The 22,757-nt window shown below is 40.7% G+C and overlaps 1 protein-coding gene across 3 annotated transcripts in view; it reads right to left on the bottom strand.

Annotated features, from left to right (window-relative positions):
* Window positions 1-9,002: 9,002 nt before the first annotated feature.
* Window positions 9,003-22,757, bottom strand: part of SDAD1 (SDA1 domain containing 1) — a 37,909-nt gene continuing 24,154 nt past the window's right edge. For all 3 annotated transcript variants that reach the window (XM_065544546.2, XM_005555027.5, XM_005555023.4), the window contains 10 exons: window positions 21,410-21,468; window positions 20,800-20,876; window positions 19,588-19,685; window positions 19,405-19,481; window positions 18,445-18,571; window positions 16,559-16,656; window positions 16,230-16,420; window positions 16,037-16,121; window positions 14,685-14,846; window positions 9,003-9,849 (listed from right to left, as the gene is read on the bottom strand). In XM_065544546.2, the coding sequence (XP_065400618.1) occupies window positions 9,802-9,849; window positions 14,685-14,846; window positions 16,037-16,121; window positions 16,230-16,420; window positions 16,559-16,656; window positions 18,445-18,571; window positions 19,405-19,481; window positions 19,588-19,685; window positions 20,800-20,876; window positions 21,410-21,468 (1,022 nt within the window). In that variant the 3' untranslated portion in view covers window positions 9,003-9,801. The remainder of the gene's footprint in view (window positions 9,850-14,684; window positions 14,847-16,036; window positions 16,122-16,229; window positions 16,421-16,558; window positions 16,657-18,444; window positions 18,572-19,404; window positions 19,482-19,587; window positions 19,686-20,799; window positions 20,877-21,409; window positions 21,469-22,757) is intronic.

Below are 22,757 nucleotides of genomic sequence, written 5' to 3'. Positions count from 1 at the left end.
GGAGGAGGAGGACCTGGGGCGGGGCCGCAATCGCTGGAGGTGGGGCCCGCGCACGACCCGCCCGCCCCTGTCACCGGCGAGCCGGAGAAGCGACACCTCCCGTCCCCGCAGCGCATCCACTGGCAGCGCATCCACTGGCCCGCCCCGACGCCGCGTGCTGGGATTACAGGCTTGATAGCCAAAGTGCTGGGATTACAGGCGTGATAGCCCAGCCTCTCCGTCAGGCCTCGACGTCCCCGACCGCGGGGCCGCTAAGGGCTGAGGCTGCCGGCAGCCGGCTTCTCACCAACTCCCGGTTCCAGCGCACTTGCTTGGGCCGGAAGAGTGTAGGATGCGGTCGGGAGAGGCTTTACGATTTTCAGCAGCGAAAAGGTGTCAGGAAAGCCTTTTCAGTTAAACTTTGTTTGAGACGTAGTCTCACTCTATTGCCCAGGCTGGAGTGCAGTGGTGTGATCTCGGCTCACTACAAACTCCGCCTCCTGGGTTCAAGAGATTCTCCTGGCTCAGCATCTCAAGTAGCTGGGATTACAGGCGTCCACCACCATACCCGGCTAATTTTTGTATTTTTAGTAGGGACATAGTTTCACCATGTTGGCGAGGCTAGTCTCGAATTCCTGACCTAAGGTGATCCACCCTCCTCGGCCTCCCAAAGTACTGGGATTACAGGCGTGAGCCACCTCGCCCAGCTGGTAAAACATTTTTTTAAAAGCTCAAAATTTAGTTAACATTTACCTGCCAAATATTTTTTGCAAACATTATCTCATTTAATTATCAAAACAAGCCAACAGGTAGGTTCCCCTAACCCTTGCTTTACTGATGAGGAGCGTGAGGCTTGGAGAGGTGAAGCCATGTGCCCGAGGTCACTCTTGGTGTGTCTCTGCAGTGGCCTCCAAGTCAGAAGGTCTGAATCCACAATCCACCTTCACACCTAAGTTTCCTCACCTTTGAGTTCCCAATGTCTGGGAGACAAACCTGTCTTAGGAAAATCTTAGTAAGGCTGGGACAATCTTAACGGTTAGCACAGCTGTCTGTGGGTAAAACACGGTACATGTGTACATGAATAGTAGAAACGAAATGAAAGGGCCAGGCATGGTGGCTTATGCTTGCAATCCCAGCACTTTGAGGGGGCTGAGGCAGGTGGATCACCTGAGGTCAGAAGTTTGAGACCAGCCTGGCCAACATGGTGAAACCCTGTCTCTACTAAAAATACAAAAATTAGTCCGGTGTGGTGGTGGGCACCTGTAATCCCAGCTACTTGGGAGGCTGAGACAGAATTGCTTGAACCCAGGAGGCAGAGGTTGCAGTGAGCCAAGATTGTGCCATTGCACTCTAGCCTGAGCAACAAGAGCAAAACTTCGTCTCAAAAAAAGAAAAAAACAACTAAATGAATAGTAGAAATTAAACACAATTTTTTAAAACCAATTTTAGGACAAAGAAAGACAACTTTTATAATCAATCACTTGTTTTTAAGGATGACACTTAAAGAAATTACAAAATTTCTTGCCAGGCATGGTGGTTCATGCCTGTCATCCCAGCACTTTGGCTAGCGAATCATCTGAGGTCACTTGGTTCTAATGAATAGAATCAGAATTGGTGGTGGCTGACTTCCAAAACTAGGTCACAAAAGACACTGTGGGTTTCTCCTTGCTCTCCTGAATTGCTCACTATAGGAAGCCCACTGTCACGTCCTGAGGAAGCCCTATGAAAATGTCCCTTTGTGGTTGGACAAATATCAGCACTTGGAGAGTCTGAGGTAGGAGGACTGCTTGAGCCCAGGAGTTGGAGACCAGCCTGGACAACAGTGGGACCCCATCTCTACAAAAAAATAAATAAATAAATTAGCCGGGCATGGTGGCACATATCTGTAGTCCCAGCTACTTGGGAGGCTGAAGTAGGAGGATTACTTGAGCCCAGGAGTTTGAGGCTGCAGTGACCTATGATCATGCCACTGTACTCCAGCCTGAGTGACAATGTGAAATCCTGTCTCCAAAAAAGGAGTAAATAAAGCTGAAAAAAAGAAAAAACAGTTCCTCAGTTCCTTTGTTGAGGAACTGAGATCTTCTACCAAGAGCCAGAGAGGAACTGAGGCTTGTTGTCAAGTCGTCTGAGTGAGCCATGGTGGGAGTGGATTTTCCTGCCCCAGCTAAGCCACCCCCAAATTCCTAACCCATAGAAACTGTGAAGTTAGCTGGGCATGGTGGCTCACATCTGTAATCCCAGCACTTTGGGAGGCTGAGGCGGGCAGATCACTGGAGGTCAGGAGTTCGAGACCAGCCTGGCCAACGTGGTGAAACTCTGTCTCTACTAAAAATATAAAAATTAGCTGGGTGTGGTGGCGGGCGCCTGTAATCCCAGCTACTCGAGAGGCTGAGGCAGGAGAATTGCTTGAACTCAGGAGATGGGAGGTTGCAGTGAGCCAAGATCGCACCACTGTACTCCAGCCTGGGTGACAGAGTGAGACTCTGTCTCAAAAAAACAAAACCCAAACAAACAAAAAAAAGAAACTGTGAAATAATTTTTATTGCTTTATGCCACTAAGTTTTGAGGTAATTTGGTATGTGGCAAATAGATCATTAATATAGATTTGTTTGGGAACGTAAGTGTAGTGCTACCATAACACATGCCTAAAAATGTATTGCTTTGGAACTGGTAGTAGGGGGAAACTGTAATAATTTTGAGCAGAATGTTAGTGAGAGCCTAAAGTTCTTAACAGACTATTAGTAGAAGTCTGATGGTCCCTCGAGAAACAAACCATCCTGAGAAAAAAAGTCTGATGGTCTTGAAGGAGACTGCCAGCAGTAGCCATTGCCACTTCAGAAGTGAGAATGTTATTGGAAACTGGAAGTAAGAGGTTCCTTTGTTATGTAGTGCCAGAATGTTAAACATGATCACCTAGAGTAATGAAGAACACAGAAAAATGTACCTAAGGAACTAGGTACTCTAGCTAGGTCTCCAAGCAAAATGTCGAAGTTGCTACCTGGCTTCTTGCTGCTTATAGTAAAATATGAGAGGAAAGATAGAAGCTAGAGCAAGGACTGTTAAAAAGGATCCAGAAATGGTTTTGAAAATCCTAGGCCCAAAGTATACATGGGAACTTAGTTTATCATCGATGTGGCATTGTTTATATGTGGAGATATCTGCAACATAGGTAATTGATAAAGAATTAGTAGCTAGGACATATAAAGATCTCCTATGTTTTTATTACTAAAAAAAAGGGAAACAAAAGGCTATAAAAAGAGGAAAACCCAAATGAACATCAAAATGTGAAGTTACTTCAACCTCTCTAGTAATCAATGAAATGCAAATTAAACCATGATACCATTTCATAAAGACTGTCTGAAGTTTCAAAGTCTAACATCTTGTTGACATGGATGTAGTAAAATACAAACTTACATGAGTTACTGATGAGAATATAGTGTAATTCAGTATTGCCTAGTAAAGCTGAAGAATTGCAGACCCTGCAAACCCAGTGATTTCATTTTCAGTTTTCTGAATTTCTTTTTACTTTTTTTTTTTGAGACAAAATCTTGCTATCGCCCAGGCTGGAGTGCCATGGCGCGATCTCGGCTCACTCAACCTCTGCCTCCCAAGTTCAAGCAATTCTCCAGCCTCAGCCTCCTGAGAAGCTGGGATTACAGGTGTGCACTGCCACACCTGGCTAATTTTTTTGCATTTTTAGTAGAGACAGGGTTTCACCATGTTGGCCAGGCTGGTCTCAAACTCCTGACCTCAAGTGACCGACCCATCTGCCTCGGCCTCCCAAAGTGCTGCGATTACAGGTGTGAGCCACTGCGCCCAGCCCATTTTCAGTTTTCTATCTAAACTTTGTTTAAAGAAAAAACTCTAAGACCATGAACCCTAGAAGACATGTTCAAAGATGCTTACTGCAGCAAGGTTTTAATTAAATTAATTAATTAGTTAATTTTTTTGAGAGTGAGTCTCACTCTGTCACCCAGGCTGGAGTGCAGTGGCACGATCTCAGCTCACTGCAACCTCCCCCTCCTGCCTTCAAGTGATTCTCCTGCCTCAGCCTCCCAAGTATCTGGGATGTGCTATAGGCATGTGCCACCATGCCTGGTTAATTTTTGTATTTCTTAGTAGAGACAGGGTTTCACCATGTTGGCCAGGCTGATCTCAAACTCTTGACCTCAGGTGATCTGCCTCCCTCAGCCTCCCAAAGTGTTGAGATATAGGCGTGAGCCACTGCACCCAGCCTGCAAGGTTTTTAAATAGCAAAAAAGTGGAAAACAACCTGTTTTTTGGTGGAATGATAAATTGTGGATGTATGAATAAACAATGGAAACTATACAATTGAAATGAATCTTCATCTATCAAGAATCTAATGTTACATAGCAAAATAATTTATACAATGATACTGCTTATGTAAAAATTTATATACACACACAAATACACATGTGAAAGGAAAAATAACTACAGGAATGATAGGCATCAACTTCTAGATAAGGATTATCCCTGAGAAGGGGGTGGGAAATGGCTGAGTGGGACATAGTTATATTCTTAATGTTCATCAACTTCTAGATAAGGGTTATCCCTGAGAAGAGGGGGGGAAATGGCTGAGACATAGTTATACTCTTAATATTCTAGTTTTTTTTTTTAAAAAAAGCAAAATATTAACACTGAATAAAACTGGGAGATGAACATGTTTCATTATTTTCTATATTTTCTGTATGTTTTTTAAAAATCACAAAATGATAAAATATTTAAAAGATTTAAGTATCCTTAAAACAAGATGTTCTGTTGAACACCATTTATTCTTAGTTTCCATGTAATTCTTTTCAACTTCCCCTTTTGTAACATTTCCCAGAATTAGGCTTTCCATTTTGTTCTTAATTTTCTTTTCCTCTTTGGCCAAATTTCTTTTAAAAACATCTCTGATAGTAACTTAGATATTAGGAATATCAAGTATACCAAAATTGGATCTTACTAAGATGGAACTAGAAGTATTTGAGATATTAAAAAATTCTTAGTAGAAATGTTTGATAAGCAACATTACAAAATATTTAAAATGTAAAGGAGTTCATGGCCATGAGGAGCTGTAAAAAAATTTTTTTAAATGTAAAGGAAAAAATCCAATCAGTTATATTCCCATACCCCAAACCTAGCAACTACTTTCATATGCATATTTTATTTATGAAATTGTAGTTATATGAAGCACCATTATTTTACGTACCTTGAAGAAAAATTCACTGCCATTTAAATTATGATACAATGCTTTCTTACCAGAATTTAAAAATGTATATGTATTGAAAGAGTTTTCTTAAGTTTTTTGTCAAAATTATTTGAAAATCATGTATCTACTCTTGTACGTTTTTAAAAAGTGAAATAAATTAAAGTATTGCTTAAGCTTCTTTGCATTCAGTATTAGATTCTCCCGAATCACTGTTTGACTACAGATCCCCATGTTTTCCCACACCATACCACTTTTCTGTGCCATTAAGAATCTTGGCTGATGCGGTGGCTCGCGCCTGTAATCCCAGCACTTTGGGAGGCCAAGGAGGGTGGATCACTAGAGGTCAGGAGTTCGAGACTAGCCTGGCCAACATGGTGAAACCCTGTCTCTACTAAAAATACAAAAAACTAGCTGGGCGTGGTGGTGTGTGCCTGTAATCTCAGCTACTTGGGAGACTGAGGCATGAGAATCACTTGAACCTGGGAGGCGGAGGTTGCAGTGACCTGAGATCGTGTCACTGCACTCCAGCCTGGGTGACAGAGTGAGACTCCGTATCAAAAAAAAAAAAAAAAAAGAGAATCCTACTGCTGGCCAGACACGGTGGCTCCCACCTGTAATCTCTGCACTTTGGGAAGCCAAGGTGGGAGGATCACTTGAGGTCAAAAGTTTGAGACCAGCCTGGGCAACATAGCGAGACCCTGCCTCTATTAAAAATAAATTTTTAGAAATGATTAAGAGCCAGGCATACCGGCCTGGGCCTGTGGAGGATCTCGAGCCTAAGAGTTCAATGCTGCAGTGGGTTCTGACTGTACCACTGCACTCTGGCCTAGGTGACAGAGCAAAACCCTGTCTCTAAAAGAAAAAAATAAAAGTCTTAGTGATGCTGCATTTCTTAAAAGTTCTCCACTCACAAAGGAGGTTTCAAGGTGTTTGTAATGTTTCTTAATCTAAGTGCTGGTTACAGGAATGTATTCAGCTTGTGAAAATTCACTGAGTTTAAGTACACTTGATGGTACTTGTACTCATCTTTATATGTCGATAAAGAGTTTGGAATTTTTTTAAAATTCCAGTTTTTTTTTTCTGGAATTTTCGTAGAGACTACTAATTCCCATTCTGCAAGTTTTGATGTTAGTCCCTGCTTCATGTTAGCAGATGTCAACTGAAAATATCAGACCAGGTTTGTGAATGTGCAGGCAATGACAACTACATCAAGACTGTTGTTGTCTGGCTGCAAACATTTTTAAACATATCTCAATTTTAGAGATTAAAAGTGTAAAGAAATTGTCTTAAAACCATTTGATCATTTTATTTATTTAGAGACAGGGTCTCACGCTGTCACCCAGGCTAAACTACAGTGGCTTGAACTTTACTCAATGCAGCCTTCACCTCCAGGGCTCAAGCGATCCTCCTGCTTCAGCCTCCTGAGTAGCTGGTATGGCAAGCATGCACCATCACACCTGGCTAATTTTTACAAGGTCTCACCATTTTGCACAGGCTTCTTTATCATTTTATACTCTGCTTTTGAAAATAATAGTGGCCAGGCACAGTGGCTCATGCCTACAATCCCAGCACTTTGGGAGGCTGAGAAGGGTGGATCACTTGAGGTGAGGAGTTTGAGACCAGCCTGGTCAACATGGTGAAACCCTGTCTCTACTAAAAATGCAAAAATTAGCTGGGTGTGGTGGCGGGCCCCTGTAATCCCAGCTACTCAGGAGGCTGAGGCAGGAGAATTGCTTGAACCCAGGAGGCAGAGGGTGCAGTGAGCTGAGACTGCGCCAGTACTCTCCAGCCTGGGCTAGAAAAGAACAAGGTGATCTGCCCGCCTTGGCAGAAAAGAACAGCAACAGCCTGTTTTGAAAAGAACAAAAAACACTGTAAACACTGGAAATGTTTACAATGGGAAATGCTTATTATAATAATGGCTGCATAATACTCTCATGTGGATAAATGATAGTTTTATTCAACCATCTTCACACTGGGATTGGACTGACAAAACATGAAAGCAGAATCTGCAGAAGGAAATAAGTTTACTACATAAGAAATGGTCTATACAAATATAAGCTTATGCTATTTAAGGAGTACAGAATTAGCTGTGCTCTCTGCTCTTATTTGCATTTGTAAACACGTGCAGACCAAAGACTCTGCTAGGACTGGAAAGGTTATTTCTAGAGCCATGACCTTGTAAGAGACAAAGCTACAAGTCATTGTCCTACCTTCTTATTAATATTTAAGATCTTTTAAAAAATCTCATAAAGTACATTTCAAAAGAACATAAGCAATTCATGAAAGACTATCACTTGGTAGAACTATATTATCTATATACAGTTTTAAAAGGTGTTATCTAAAATAGCTTAAAGAACAGAATATTCTGAGTAAACATTCTAGTTAAAATGGAGTTGCAATGCAAGTCTATATAGAGTGCATTTTCAAAGGACTAGACTATGAAGAAATAACATTTATATTAACCATGGTCACTTGCTGAGATCACATAGCTAATATATCACCATTCTGGATTTATATACCACTTTTATACATTATGAGCCTGGACAAAGTTAAGTTCATCCCTGAATGGCTTCATTCTCTATGTTGACAAAATTTGAGACTAAATAGCTCACGTTCAGACACTGATGACTTCTTCAAAGTAGAAGTCACCTTGCAAGCTCACCTACGCTCTGCTGACGCATTCACCCTTCTGAGAATCTCATCTTCAAACAGGTAGCAAACAAAATATTCTCAAGAGAAGATTTGGAAAATAATAAAAGGAATCAGATAGAAATAAGATACTATGGGATTAAAGAAATAAAAGTTCAGAACACGCGTTTATAAACCACATACTACATCTTTCTGTCTTGCATGTAAGAAAGGCTAGTTAAGAGGGTGAGTGCACAGTAGAAGAACAGAAGTCACAATACAGAATGGACTTTGGCCTCTTGGTATCTAAGTTGAGTGGGAAAATCTAGAGGAAGGATGAAACTTCCAGGCACCATCACAATTCACACAATAAAGCTGTGAAAACTTGCTGCTATTTCGAATTTTTTTCACTTTCTGGATCCACACACACGAGGAGACACCCAGTTCAAAAATGCAAAAAGAAGAAGGAGCAGTTTCAGGTCTAAAACATACAAATTTGCATCAAATACTTCCCGAGAAACACTGAAGTTGCTGGGGCTTGACTCTGGTGGCTTGACTAATCTCTCAACAGCAATCTGGGGCATTTTAGGGACAGTCTTTAAGTCTCATTGAAATAAAACTGAAGTTGAATGCAGAAAGTGAACAGAAGAAACTGGAAAGGAAATAAAAACACCGGTTTTAGAAATCGCTTTCTAGGCCGGGCGCAGTGGCTCACACCTGTAATCCCAGCACTTTGGGAGGCCGAGGCGGGTGGATCACCTCAGGTTGGAAGAAATCCTGTCTCTACTAAAACAAAAATACAAAATTAGCTGGGCATGGCGGTGCATGCCTATAATCCCGCTGCTCGGGAGGCTGAGGCAGGAGAATCGCTTGAACCCGGGAGGCGGAGGTTGCGGTGAGCCGAGATTGTGCCATTGCACTCCAGCCTTGGCAACAAGAGTAGAAACTCTGTCTCGGAAAAAAAAAAAAAAAAAACGAAATTGCTTTCGGAGTGCAGAAAATTGCCCTTTACTCTAACTCGAGGTAACATCTACCACAACATTATCTAAGAAATCTGAAACAAAAGGCACCAAACTATTTCCAAATGCAAAAATTTGCATGCAAACAGACTGTCCCCTGAAGTGGATGCAGCATGCCTGTGGAACGTAGAACACCACACACCACTCCACACACAATGGTACCTATTTGGCATTAGAAACCTTTTATTGAGACAAGGTAAACAGTGGGCTGAAAATACTACAGGCTGAAGGCAGGCTGAGGAAACCAGTATGAAGGCAGCTGAAATGATGAACTAAATACATTCCAAAGGTACTATTTATACTTAAGGCAGTTTTAAAAGTGAGGTCTTAACCAAAAAGCCTTTACACAGCATTCAAAAACAAAGAGGGGGTCACTTAAATCTTTTGGATTGACTAAAAGAGCTAAATTATGTACCAAAGTCTGTACAGCAGGGGCCTGTTTTCACAGGAAAGCCTATGTACAAGTAAGAACCTCTTACTCTTGTAACATTGTCCTGTTTTGTTTTATTTTATAAGAATATATAACTCCTATCTCCACAGAGTTCGTCCATAAGGCCTCAGTGACCTCATAAAAATATGGAGCTACTAGAAACTATTTACACTGCACTGTAAATACACATATGTGTGTCCACCCCCACAGCTAAGCTGTCAATGCCTTAAATGAAGGGGTTACAGCTCATTCGTTTTATATCTACGGTGACAATTAATAGGCACTCGATACTTTTTTTTTGCATGAATGATAAATGAAATGATTTTACATTACCACCACTATTTACATTAACATTCCCACCATTAGCCGTCTCCAAAGTAAAAACACCAAATTGCTGCCACATATTCAGCAGTTTTCACAATACAGTGAGTCTGGACTTTTTAATGTAAACAAACATGCTTGATTTACCAATTTTCAGAGTAATAACACAAACTTAGCATTCTTCTTGGAATGGAAAACTTGCTGGGAAGTTACTTCATTCTTTTCCTCTTTTTCAAAAGTGCATCTCTTAGTGCCAACTGTAAAATAAAAAAGTATTGAAACATTATAACTCTTGGGAACCCCATTACACAAATTTGGTTACATGAAAGTTTACTAAAAAGGAATCACCAAGTCAATACACCATCCTGAAAAACTATAAATGAAAAAAAATTCCAAAACAGATCAAATCTATATATACTGAGGATGGGGCATATTACTGCTAGGAAATATGCAAAGCTCTTGACTGCTGTTCCCAACTCATGGAGGCATAAACTCAAAACAGGAGCAGCTACCGAATGCAGAGACTACAGTATCCCTGTCTTCAGGGATAATAAATAATACTTATTTGGTCTATATGGCTCTTAATATTTTGGAGTTGTGGATGGGATACATTGTCTAAATTAAAAGTAACAGGAAGACAGATTTTTCTTCATAATCAATCACCTTTTCCAATTCCACATATATTCCACTAAAGATGGCATATGGCATGTATGGATCATTCAAAGACTTTAAAATGGCATTTAGCACTTGTGCAGATTTATGATAACTCTATCAATATACAATCTGAAACAAAGAAAAGTGTTACCTTATTTACTGATTTTCAAATGGGTTTGTTTTATGCAATAAACAAAGAAAATGTTCTAAGTAAATGCTAACACTAACCCTTTATAATGGTTCAAACATGAAGATAATAACTCAGAAATTGAAGCCCTGACAACTGTAGCTTATGGCAAAATATTCTAGTTAATACAGGTTCTAATTTTTAACTTAATTATTTTGTGTTGGAAGTATGTAAACTGAACATGAAGAATGAAAGCAGTGAACTGTATGAGACTCAATCTAGGCTTTCATCCCCTGGAGTTCGTCTCTAACCAAAGAGGTTGGGTTCTTCAAGATCCCCAGGGTAGAACTAGAAGGTGAAGAATTTAAGATCTAGAGAAAAAGAAGACTGAAGGATCAGTGTCTGAAGCGAACCTACAAAAGTCCTTATAAAGTTTTACATTTCCCAAAAGAAAACAAATATAATATTAAAGATGATCAAAAATAAACCAAAATTAAAGTTAACCAAGACGAATGTATACATCTTAAGTTTGTGATGGATACTATTCCATTAATTCCCAAGCACTATTCTTTGTCCTAGAAACTTTTAAAAATCTCTAGCTTTTATTTAATTTTTATTTTAAAATTCTAGCTTAAATTTTAACAAGATAAACCTAAAACAGTTTTGGGGTAGAAGTTACCTAGCTCTACATACAAATGTTCAAACTTTTTGGATTTTATGATTTCCAGTTGACTCCTTGCCTTTAGCTCACACCTGGGTCTTGGTATGTCTTTGCAGAAAAGCAGAATAGCTGGGATACTTAAGGCAGAACAAAAATCTGTAAGTTCATTTCAACTTAATTTGGCTAAGGAGGTATTTTCCAGATTCATCTAACTGTGTCTTATTTTTCTCATCTGCAAAATTGGTTTAATCACAGTAACTGCAGATACTATTGTACACTGATTAAACAAGTTAATAAATGGAAAACCCTGGAACAGTGAAGTCTCATGCTAAGAACTAAATGTGTTAGCTAATGTTGGTTATGGGAATTTATGCCCACTCATTAAGCTTTGTGGCAAAGCACAGTCTACTCTCACACATATTTCAGTTCCTTCCCCTTCAAATGCCACCAATTGAAGAAAAGGAAAGGTATACCCCCCTTTTCTTCTTTTATCTTTCTACAGGCTTTACTGCAAGATCCTCCTCTCCTTCCCTATCCTATGCTTTACTTCCCTCTTCTAGTCTCATCCCAGTCACCTCTTCATATTCTAACAATTTACAGTAAGACCTCACGTACACTTTCAAGCCATGTAAGATCCCTTTATTTAAGACACTGAAATATCACCAAGGGATAGAGGGCGAGGTGTGAAGTGTGATGCTCCTTTCTCACAGGGCCCTTGGGGTCACGGGCAGCTTTGGGGATGCTCTGTAACTGTTCTGTCCAATAGGGTAGCCACTAACTGCATGTGACTACTGAGCATTTGAAATTGGCTAGTCCAAATTGAGATGTGCTGCAGCGTAAAAGACATGCTGATTTCAATTAGCTCAAAAACAAAAATGTAAAATATTGCACTCATAATTTTTATATGTTGAACTACATGTTGAAACGATACCATTTTAGATATACTGGGTTAAATAAGATATATTGTTACAATTTCCTCTTTTTTACTTTTTTATTTTTAAGTGATATATGTGGTTCATATTATATTTCTATTGAACAGTACTGGTCTAAAGGAGAGAACAGAGAAAATCAGGAACTTAAAGTTATGTTTATATTGAAGAGATCTTGAAGAAAATACAGGGCAAAGAAACACACAAAGAAATTCTGATTAATATCAGGTTCCAAATGGCAAGAAAATTGGAGAACAAGAAAAAACATTCTTGAACCAACAGGTGCATATGTCCAATGAAATCTTAATTTACTCTCAAAAATATTCTTCAGTCTTTGAGAGTTATTTTATGACTTGAGATGCTTGCAAGGAACAAAGCTGGGCTTCCCCATCATGCCAGAAAAGGCATGCTAAAAAACAAAGGAAGTTGGGGTGGGGGCAGTCCTAACTAAAATGTAACAAGCTCACAGAAACCTCATAATGAAACACAGCCTACCAACAGGGTAATTAATATTTCCTCAACCCTGAAATGTTAGTAAGGGCCAGTGAAGGACAGACTAATGGATTTAAGTCAATCCTATTATAATTTTAGGAGAATGTGGCAAAATTTAGAGTACTTAAAATCCTAAGTGGCACCTTTCCTTTCACCTCAATTTCAACAGCTTCTATGAAAAATGCTGTCATTATTTATATGATGTTGCTGAGCACAATTTAGAACTAGAGTCAACAGGGAGAGCTAAATGGTACCTTAATTCAGTGAATACTGACTTGGAACCCACAGATACAGCACTGCCCTAGAGGGCTGGTGGTTATATTCAGTGCTGGCAGGCTGATCCTTGGCTAGCTATTTAGGAACACTGGTTCACAATATGACAGTTTACCCAGAGCTGATATCCTGGCAATTTTTCAGAATGACATTTAGATACACTGCTAACTGCCAGGAGAGAAAGATACAAAAGTATAAACTTATTTTATCACAATGAATTACTGAAATAAACAAGCTGCCTAAGCAGCATGGGGATTACCATTCAAAGGCCATGAATGGATAAAATGTAATCTCAAAGCCTGTAAACATTAGGGCTTTCAAAAGGGCACATACAGGAAGGATCATGCCAACACAAACCTATTTATTTTGCTATGCTTTTCTGAAACTGTTTCTGAGATATTACCACATAGAATTATTGGTTTTTGAAAAGTACCCACGCCTATAATCCTAGCACTATGGGAGGCTGAGGTGGGCAGACTGCTTGAGTCTAGCAGTTCAAAACCAGACTGGGCAACATGGAAAAATCCCATCTCTACAAAAAAGACAAAAATTAGCCGGGTGTGGTGGCAGACACCTGTAGTCCCAGCTACTTGGAGGGCTGAGGTGGGAGGATCACTTGTAGGGAGACCCCCTGAAACTATTGCTAAGGAATAAAAGATGAAATGTTCCTGATTATTGTAAATACAAAATTATATGCAGGACTGTTTAAAGACAATGCCAGGTTGGGCTGCCAGAATGAGCCAACAGTACATGATGTGCTTCCCCTTGCAGAGAGCCTATAAACGGATGTGCAGTCAGGAAGGTTTCACATCACCAAGATTCCTATCCCAGAAAAGCAGATGTTCATAGCTCTGGGAATGGAATGCGACCCTTGTGGGGAGCCTATAAACGGACGCATGAGGGGCACCTGTTCATATGGATAAGATATGGTTATAAATGCCCTTATCTTGCCTCGGCTCTTCTAGGTCTCTTTAGGGTTAAGGCATACTCCCTTCTGAGAATTTGTGGTCTAACTGGTTGTCGAGCTTCACGTACTGTTTCTATTGATTGTTTGCAACCAGCTTTTACTGCAACTGTCACTGCTGATTAATATCTTGCTAAACACAGGTTCTGGATAGACTGTTTTAAGGCTCTGTCAGAAACTGCTGACGCACACACTATATTGTAAATTCTTATCTCTGTATACTGCATTTCTGCATACAGATGTTATGTTAAAGAATTACATCATCCCCATGTGACTATCTCACCTCATAATCAAATGACCCTAAATCCCTCACTAACCTACCCCCGCCCTCACTAAACTTAATAATAAATGCTGGTATATCCAGTGCATTGGCAGCATCGCAGGACCAGAAGGCGGTGACCCCCTGGACCCAACTTTCACTATCTTGTGTGAGTCTTTTATTTCTCGACCTGCCGATCCACCTGGGAAGAAAGAAAGAGCCCCGCTGCACTGCGGGCTGTAGGCCAGATCCCGCAATAATCACTGGAGCCTGGGAGGTCAAGGCTGCAGTGAGCCACGAGGCTGCAGGGAGCTGTGACTGCACCACTGCACTCCAGCCTGGGTAGCAGAGTGAGACCCTGTCTCAAAAAACCAGGCATAAAATTGGCGCTAAAAAGTTATTTAATTAATTTTGATACATTTCACAGATCAAATGTCAGAGAATTTTAGCATGGGAAGGAACCTCATGGATGATCTAGCTTGCATTTCTTTACTTATACTGGAGGAAAATGGATTCCCCTCTGGTCCCACAGCTGAGTCTCAATCAAGTCAGGTCCGGGACTTACATGCCCTGACTGCTTCTCACCTCTCCATGCTCTCCAACAATGCTCCCATTAACCACAAGGCACACACAATAATGCCCAGCCTTCAGAAGGCGCAAGTCCGTCTCAAATGTAAAGCTGTCTTAGAATTACAGTACTGTTCTTGCCACCCAAGCTTCAAGTGGAACTCACCTGTTTTTCTCGGAAGGAACGCTTATGTTTTGACCGGACATTCTGGCTATACCGCATCATCATAAAGTTCTTCTGTTTTTTCTTCTCTTTATTTGTCGAACTAGAAAATGGATTCATTTTGGTTTTCTTCCTCGCAAATTCTTTTCGGTCTGTCTTTCCAGCCTACCAGAACAAAAAGTTTGATATTTCTTCTTCAGCAACATCCTTTAGGAGTCATCTAATCAACATTAATGTCTCCTCTGTGTCAGAAGCTCTAGTAGGTGCCAAGGCCACAAAATGGACAGGACACAGTCTTTGCTCCTTGGGACCAAGAAATGGCCATGCAGTATTATAACGGAGCAAGGGGAGCTCGGAGGAAGAAAAGTCATAATTTAGCCTGGTGAGGTCAGGAGAACTTCCTAGAAAGGGAGACAGGTAGACTTTTTTTTTTTTTGGCAGGGTGAAGGCATTCATGGTAAGGGAAAGGAGGGGAAAGACAGAGCATTTCTGGAAGAAAGGACAGTGCACACAAAGGTGTGGAGGATAAAGGACATGTGGAAGACAGAGGACGAGGTGGAACTAGGATGGGATGGTGTCTCGAACAAGTGGAGACACAGAAAATGATGTTGGAAATATAGGCAGGACACAATCATGAGCAGCCACAGCACTAGTCACAGGCAGACTTCAACTGGCTCTGGCTTTTCACTGGTGACTGTAAACACACTCCTACTTTTCTCTTAGCTTTGATAAATATAGTGGCTTCCCAACACTACAGACATGTCATACTGCCTTCCTGTGCTCTCTACCTTGTTTTGAGTGGTGGTTACATGGCTACATACAGTTGTCAAAACTCATCTAACTGGCTGGTCGCAGTGGCTCATGCCTATACTCCTAGCACTTTGGGAGGCTGAGGTGGGTGGATCACATGAGGCCAGGAGTTTGAGATCAGCCTGGCCAACATGGCAAAACCTTGACTCTACTAAAAATACAAAAATTAGCTAGGCGTGGTAGCGGGCACCTGTTACCCCAGCTACCTGGGAGGCTGAAGCAGGAGAATCGCTTGAACCCAGGAGGCAGAGGTCGCAGTGAGCCGAGACTGCGCCACTGCACTCCAGCCCGGGTGACAGACAGAGAGACTCTGTCTCAAAAAACAAACAAACAAACATACGAACAAAACCAAACAAAAAACAAAACCAAACAAAATCCATCATCTAACTGAACACCTAATATCTGTGCATTTTAATTTCTGTGTTAATTATACCTTTATTTGAAACATTTTTAAAAATTGCCATTCTGTGGCTATACAAGTTCTGGCTTATGTTTCATTTTATTTGCTTTCTGTTTAAAAAACTAGGAATGATATGCTCACTCACCATTGCAGTTGCTAGTCTTGTCTCTTTGTCAGACTTTGGCTTTTTATGAAGGCGTTCAATGTCCCGAAGAGAAAGTAATTCACCCCTGGGATGAGGGAAAAAGAACACATGAAGCAAGAATGGAATTCTGTTTCCTGAAGCTTTCATTACCACATGAGCTGACTGAAGTACTAAAGTGGATGTGCCATTTTACCTGGGCTCTTCATCACTGTCTATTTCAATGTATTTCCTCTTCTGGGATTTCCCAGGGGCAGCATCAAGTTCTTTTCTCATTTGGGCCATGCGGATTTTCTGGAAGTCTTCCTGAGTTAAAACTCGGCTGGTGCTGACGGCTGCAGCTTTGGCTTTCCGCTCCTCCATGGGCATGCTATTCAGCTTCTTGGACTTGAAACCACATAAGGGCTTAAATGGCTACCAGCTCAAGTGAGAGCTCAGCCATTTAAATTGTAGCCTCCCAACAAGGCCCAGAATAAATTACATCTTAATAAACATCAGGGTGTAAGATGAAATTTTCAGACTTACGATTTCTTGCTGTTCTTCATCGGAAGAGTGTTGCACATCAATCCATTCACCATCAGCATCCTCTTCCTCCTCACTGAGACTGGTACTTTCCCATCCATCTGCATGAAAAAAGCAAACTCACTATTGCTACTTTATGTTGCATATTCAATATAAGGTTGAGATCAAGCAAGCAACAGAAAAGTAAGGTAATCAACCTTGAACAGATACACTATTAACCAACAACTGAGCAATATTTATTGTTAAATAAGCCACATGCATTTATTTAGTTAATCTAAGGAATAGGAAATATGCACTGACCAAGTATCTACCATGAGTCAAAACCTTACAATCACTCTAACCCTCATGACTCCACAGAAAAGGAACAGATGCTCAGGGTTAAGTAACATGCCCCAAGTCACACTGCTAAAAAGGCATCCTACACTGAAATCATGAAAATCATGTCTGCCTTTAGGGTCATGTTCTTTCAACTAAACCAACCGTGTCCATCAAAACTGCACTTGTACATTTATCTTGGCCGCGCAGCAAGCATCTAACTTGTCCTATGTGTGTTACCCATGTATGAGATCCTAGTTACAGTCATTCCGAGAACTGAGGTAGAAGATTTGGGATGTTAAAGAACATTGAAGACACCTCAATAAAAAGGTATCAGGCTTCTTAATGGAGCCACCACAGTTTTAAGTTTTCTAAATCACAGACACCGCAATCTTTCTGTGACTCCCTATGATCTTTAAGACAACGTGCCAGCTCTTTTGTCTGGCACATACATAACCATGTATGAAAAGGTCTCCAAACTATCTCAAGCCTCCTGTCTTGCTACGTCCCACCTTGTATCCTACATTCTAATAGTTCTCTAAATCCTTCAGGACTTTGCTCACACTTTGCCAGGAAAGTCTCTGCTATTCTAGCATTCCTTGCCAAATACCTGGCTCATCAGTCACCATCTCTCCAAAGCCCTTAAAAAAAAAAAAAAAAAAAAAACTCCCGAGGTGGACCTGACTGCTCTCCTGCCCTTATGCCCCCCACCCACTCCAATCATAAATCCTGTTAACACTTCATTCTTCAGCTCTTTGGAAGCCCTCCAGAGCAGATATAATATCATTCATCTTTGCCCTGGCAGTGGCTGGCTCACAGCAAATGAAGGCTTTGCTGAAATAGGCTGGGTGCAGTCGCTCACGCCTGTAATCCCAGCACTTTGGAGGCCAACATGGGAGGATCACTTGAGGTCAGGGCCTGGCCAATATGGTGAAACCCCATCTCTACTAAAAATTAAAAAATCAGCCAGGCATGGCTGCACATGCCTGTAATCCCAGCTACTCAAGATGCTGAGACAGGAGGATCGCTTGAACCTGGGAGATGGAGGCTGCAGTGAGCTGAGATCGTACCACTGCACTCCAGCCTGGGCAAGAGTGAGACTCCGTCATGGAAAAAAAAAAAAAAAAAAAAGATTTGCTGAGTAATGAATGATTCAAAGAATAAAGGACTCTGGAAATTAGAATGGAGTTTCCCGAGTATTTTCCCACAAATTTAACACACATTGTCCTTCAACAAGGAGAGTTTTGGAAGATTCCTCTAAGGGCTAACCCTCTTAATTTTTTCTAGGCAACAAACCCAAGATCATCGTCTTTCTCAAGCACCAAACAGCATGCCCTTGGATGAGGGGCAGCCACCCTGAAGGTCGTGAAAAGGCATTTCCTATGCTAGAACGTAAGCTCTGCAAGAGGAGGAACCATGCTCAACTGATCCCTAATACTTCTAACAGTGCGTGGCACATAGTCATTGCTCAATAAATATCTGCTGAATGAATGTTCAAACAGTATACAATTTAAAGGTCTGCACAGACACTGCAGGAGTGTTTTGCCCAAAACAAGGGTGCAATAAAAATCAACCTTCATCATTTTCAGCATTCTCTTCTTTCTCAACTTCCAGAACTTCTGCTCCTGGAATGTAATCTTTAGCATCTAATTCTCCATATTCTTGCACTCTTGCTTCCATGGAGGCCTCTGTAGGCTTACCCTAAAGGAAAAGAAATTGTTTATAATAAGTTACTTAGATCATAAAACCTTAATCATGAAAGGTAGTCTCTGAAATTATGAATTTATTGTATTTATTTATTTGAAGACGGTCTTGCTCTGTTGCCCAGACTGGAGTGCAGTGGTCTGATCTCAGCTCACTACAATCTCTGCCTCCTGGGCTCAAGGGATCCTCCCACCTCAGCCTCCTTAGTAGTTGGGACTATAGGCGCGAACCACCATACCCAGCTAACAAAATTATGAATTTAAAAGGGAACACTATAAAAAATGGTGGTAACCAAATGACAGAAACAGTTTGCTTATGTCTCAGATCAAAATAAATCCCTAGCCAGCAATCTGTCCACTATTTTCTTGCTGTTTTTTGATCCAGATCAAGACATTGGTAGTTATTAGAGAGCAACTGCTCCAATTTTTTAAGCCTTGAAAAACGTCATCTCTCTTTCTGTTACATACATGCATCCCTCCTCCCTTCCAACTTGAAAGAGGTAGTATCTGGCTGTGGAATAGCCTGTTCACAATACTGGCATCAGTTACTGACTGATCTCTGAGATTCCAATCTGTTAATAACATTAAAAGCTTTCAAGCTGAAACAGCCTGCTCGGTCTTCAAGACTCAGTCATCATCAGTGAATATGTCCCAAATACAAAATATTCAGGGCCATGGTACTTGATTCCAAGCTTAAAGAATACAACCGTGTGCATCATAAACATGTAATCATAACAGAAGCATCATAAGTACTAAAATTCTAATTGTAGGAAATTTCTCTCAGTTTGTGAGACCATAACCTTTAGACCAACAGAAGCCTGCTTTACCTACCCGGAATTTCTTCTGCAGCATCTGAGGATTCAGTGTTCGGAAGAGCTGAATCAAAGTTCTAGCAGACATCATTACATCTGTAAAATAATACTTTTAATTAGAAATTCTGGCCCAAAGAGTACAATGAGGTAAAAAGGAGTCACACTGTACTCTTTGGTGTGTAGAGAGTCACATGCAGCTTACTCTTATCCTTGTGTGTTTTATACTGAGCCAGGTCTTGGAGAAGTTCTTCAGTCATGGCCAGAGGACATCGAGCTGTTATCTCTTTTATAGCATTGATTCTAGAAAAAGAAAAAGTTTAAAAAAGCCTGAACAGCAATTTTTTTCATGATTCAACATAGGAAGATTTCCTAAAAAGATTAACTCAAAAGGAAAACACACTGGGTTTTATATAGCTTAGGTCTCTAAAACTGCAGCATGTTAGAGAATGTGAGGTAGGCAGCCTTAAGAGGGCTTTTATTCCAGTTACTGCCATTTCCTCTATTAGTGGAATAAGGAGCAGTGTCGGGCTCGCTAAATCAGAGCAGCATGTACTTTCTAACTCTAATAAGAGATGCGACTAGCTCAAATAAGAAAGGTTAAGGTCTTTAGGGCTATTATCCTGCAATATTTTCCAAGGAAAATAAAAAGCTGCTGTTCAGCATATCACTTACTTATCGGGACAGATTAGACAATCCTTAAACCAGTGATTATACTCATTAAATGTTTTTAAATTAATTAACCAAAAGGGCTACTAAATTGCCCTAGGAAAAAAGAGTGCTTCAATAATAAATCACTTGTTCCAGGGTTCTATGGTTTGAATACTCCCCCCAAAACTCAGGTCGAAATTTAACTGCCACTGTAATGGTATTAAGAAGACAGACTCTTAAGAGGTGATTAGGCCTAATGTTGTTATCTTGGGAGAAGGTCCCTTATCGCCAGTGAGTTATAAAAAAATGAGTTTGGCCCTCTGTTGGCTCTTGTGCTCTCTTCCCCTTGTGCCCTCTCCCAATGATGCAGCAAGGAGGCCCCCACCAGATGCCAAACAGACATCAGTGCCATGCCCTTGGACTTCCCAGCTCCAGAACTAGGAGCCAAATACATTTCTTTTATTAGCAGTACAAAACCAACTGAGTTCAGGGTGGGAGATCAGATTGCCAATCAATCATTCATCTGTACAAGTAAAACTGCTAAAAAACAAAAATGCTAATTAGAAGGACAAGTATCTTTTCTCTGGCTCCCTTCTCAAAATTCTGACCAATAAAAAAATTACCAAGCCTCCCAAAAAGACTGAAATATATTTTAAACCAATTTTCTAGAGGTGACACTACCAGCTACAATCTTACATCTTGGTAACTTATAGCAAATCTAGTCCATTAAACACATGTCTTCTGCCTCCAACCAGATTCTACATACCCTACTGTCATGACTTCTCCAGAGTTCTTGTCGGTAACAAAATTGTTTGCCACAGTCATAAGCAATGACTGAATAATCTGAATTGGAAACAAAAAAGAGAAGGGTGCTGGTTAAATGTCTGCATACACAAACACTTGAGGATGAAAGGACAATAGATTATTCACAGTGGAAAACTAAGCCCTCCACCTTCAGTTTAGGAGTTGGAAGTAACCAAGATTAAGGAAGACAGATAAAAACACTCCACTTAGGAATTCAGTGTTCTTCTTGGCTATCCTCAGACTAAATCAAAGAAAGGAATTACAAGTTTTAAAAAATAATCTCTATAAATTTACTAATATTCTTGACCTCCCCTAGTTATACAAAATTTCCTTATTAAAGAAAATCACAATTCTAAACAACTTGTCGGAAAGAAACTTCACTTTTTATGAGCTGTACAACTGAACTTCTGTATAGATCTCCTTAAGAATTAGTGTCTCTTGTACCTATTAAAAAAAGAAAACAGTGAGGGAAGAGGGGACAGTAACCCTCGTGGGAAAAATGACCCTGAAGTACCTAACAGTAACACTATCATCCATGCCCTAGGTCCAGAAGTCAGGTTACAAGTTCTCACCTCTGGGGGTACTAGGTGATGAGACGCTTGTGCAGCAAACAGAAGGATCTTTGTTACTTCTGAAAACATAAGAGAACGGAAAGGTCATGGTGAGTGTATCACCCTGACTCTGAGGATCACGGCAAACATGGCAAGCACGTTCTAGTCTAAATGGCATTGCTGCTTATTCCAACTGGAGCACTCAATCCCCAGATATCTGCTTGGCTCACCCCCTCACTTTCTTCAGGTCCCTGTTCAACAGCTGCCTTATCAAAAAGTCTCTCCTGACCAATCTAAAACACAACCCATCCCGACACTCCCTGTTGTCCTTACCCTGCTTCCTTTTCCTTCTTCTAAACACTTATTTTTACCTGTACATATTATATATAGCACTGTCTACATCTCCCTCAGATATAAGCCATTAGGGTAAGGACCTTGTTTTACGATTACTGTGGAATTCATAGTGTCTTAATGCAGTGCCTGGCATAAAAATCATTAAATAAATACTTGCTGAATGAATGCACACACACACACACACACACACACACTCTCTCTCTCTCTCTCTCTCTCTCTCTTCAAAGGGGCAGCATAGCATAGGTAACGAACAAGGCCACTGGCAAAAGAAGTGAGGTGAATCCTGATTTGCCATTTATTTGCTGAGTGACTGTAGTCTTTTTTTTCCCTTTCTTTGTATACCTCACAGGATTAATGTGAGGATTAGACAAAATGATGTATGTAAGGCACTTAGCACAGTGCTTGGTCCATGTTAGATGCCGAATAAATGTTAGTTTCCTTCCTACTTTGGTTCAGGTTCAAAGACAAGTACAATCATCTCCTTTCCTACTTTAGTGTTGTTTTTCATCGAGAATGCATGCGAGGTCAATGTGAGCAGTAAGATCAAATCCTAGTATCTATTACAAAGATGCAATAAAAAGTCAATTTTTTAACAAAGAATTTTCCATGAGCATTTACAGTATTACAAGAAGTCTTGCTTTGATAAACCAATTTGTTGTTTTCTTTTCTTTTATTTTTTTTGAGACAGAATTTTGCTCTGTCACCCAGGCTGGAGTGCAGTGGCACAATCTCGGCTCACAGCAACCTCCGCCTCCTGGGTTCAAGCGATTCTCCTGTCTCAGCCTCCCAAGTAGCTGGGATTACAGGTGCCCGCCACCACACCCGGCTAATTTTTGTATTTTCAGTAGAGATGAGGTTTCACCATATTGGCCAGACTGGTCTTGAACTCCTGACCTCAGGTAATCTACCCACCTTGACCTTCTGAAGTGCTGGGATTATAGGCCTGAGCCACTGTGCCCGGCAGTTGTTGTTGTTTTAAAAAACAATGGTTTCTTCAAGTTGAGGATAACGACAA

Source organism: Macaca fascicularis, chromosome 5 (assembly GCF_037993035.2).
Source record: "Macaca fascicularis isolate 582-1 chromosome 5, T2T-MFA8v1.1".
In the NCBI taxonomy this organism is placed as follows: domain Eukaryota; kingdom Metazoa; phylum Chordata; class Mammalia; order Primates; family Cercopithecidae; genus Macaca; species Macaca fascicularis.
Note: the sequence above shows the minus strand (reverse complement) of the source record. Positions and strands in the feature narration are given on the sequence as shown.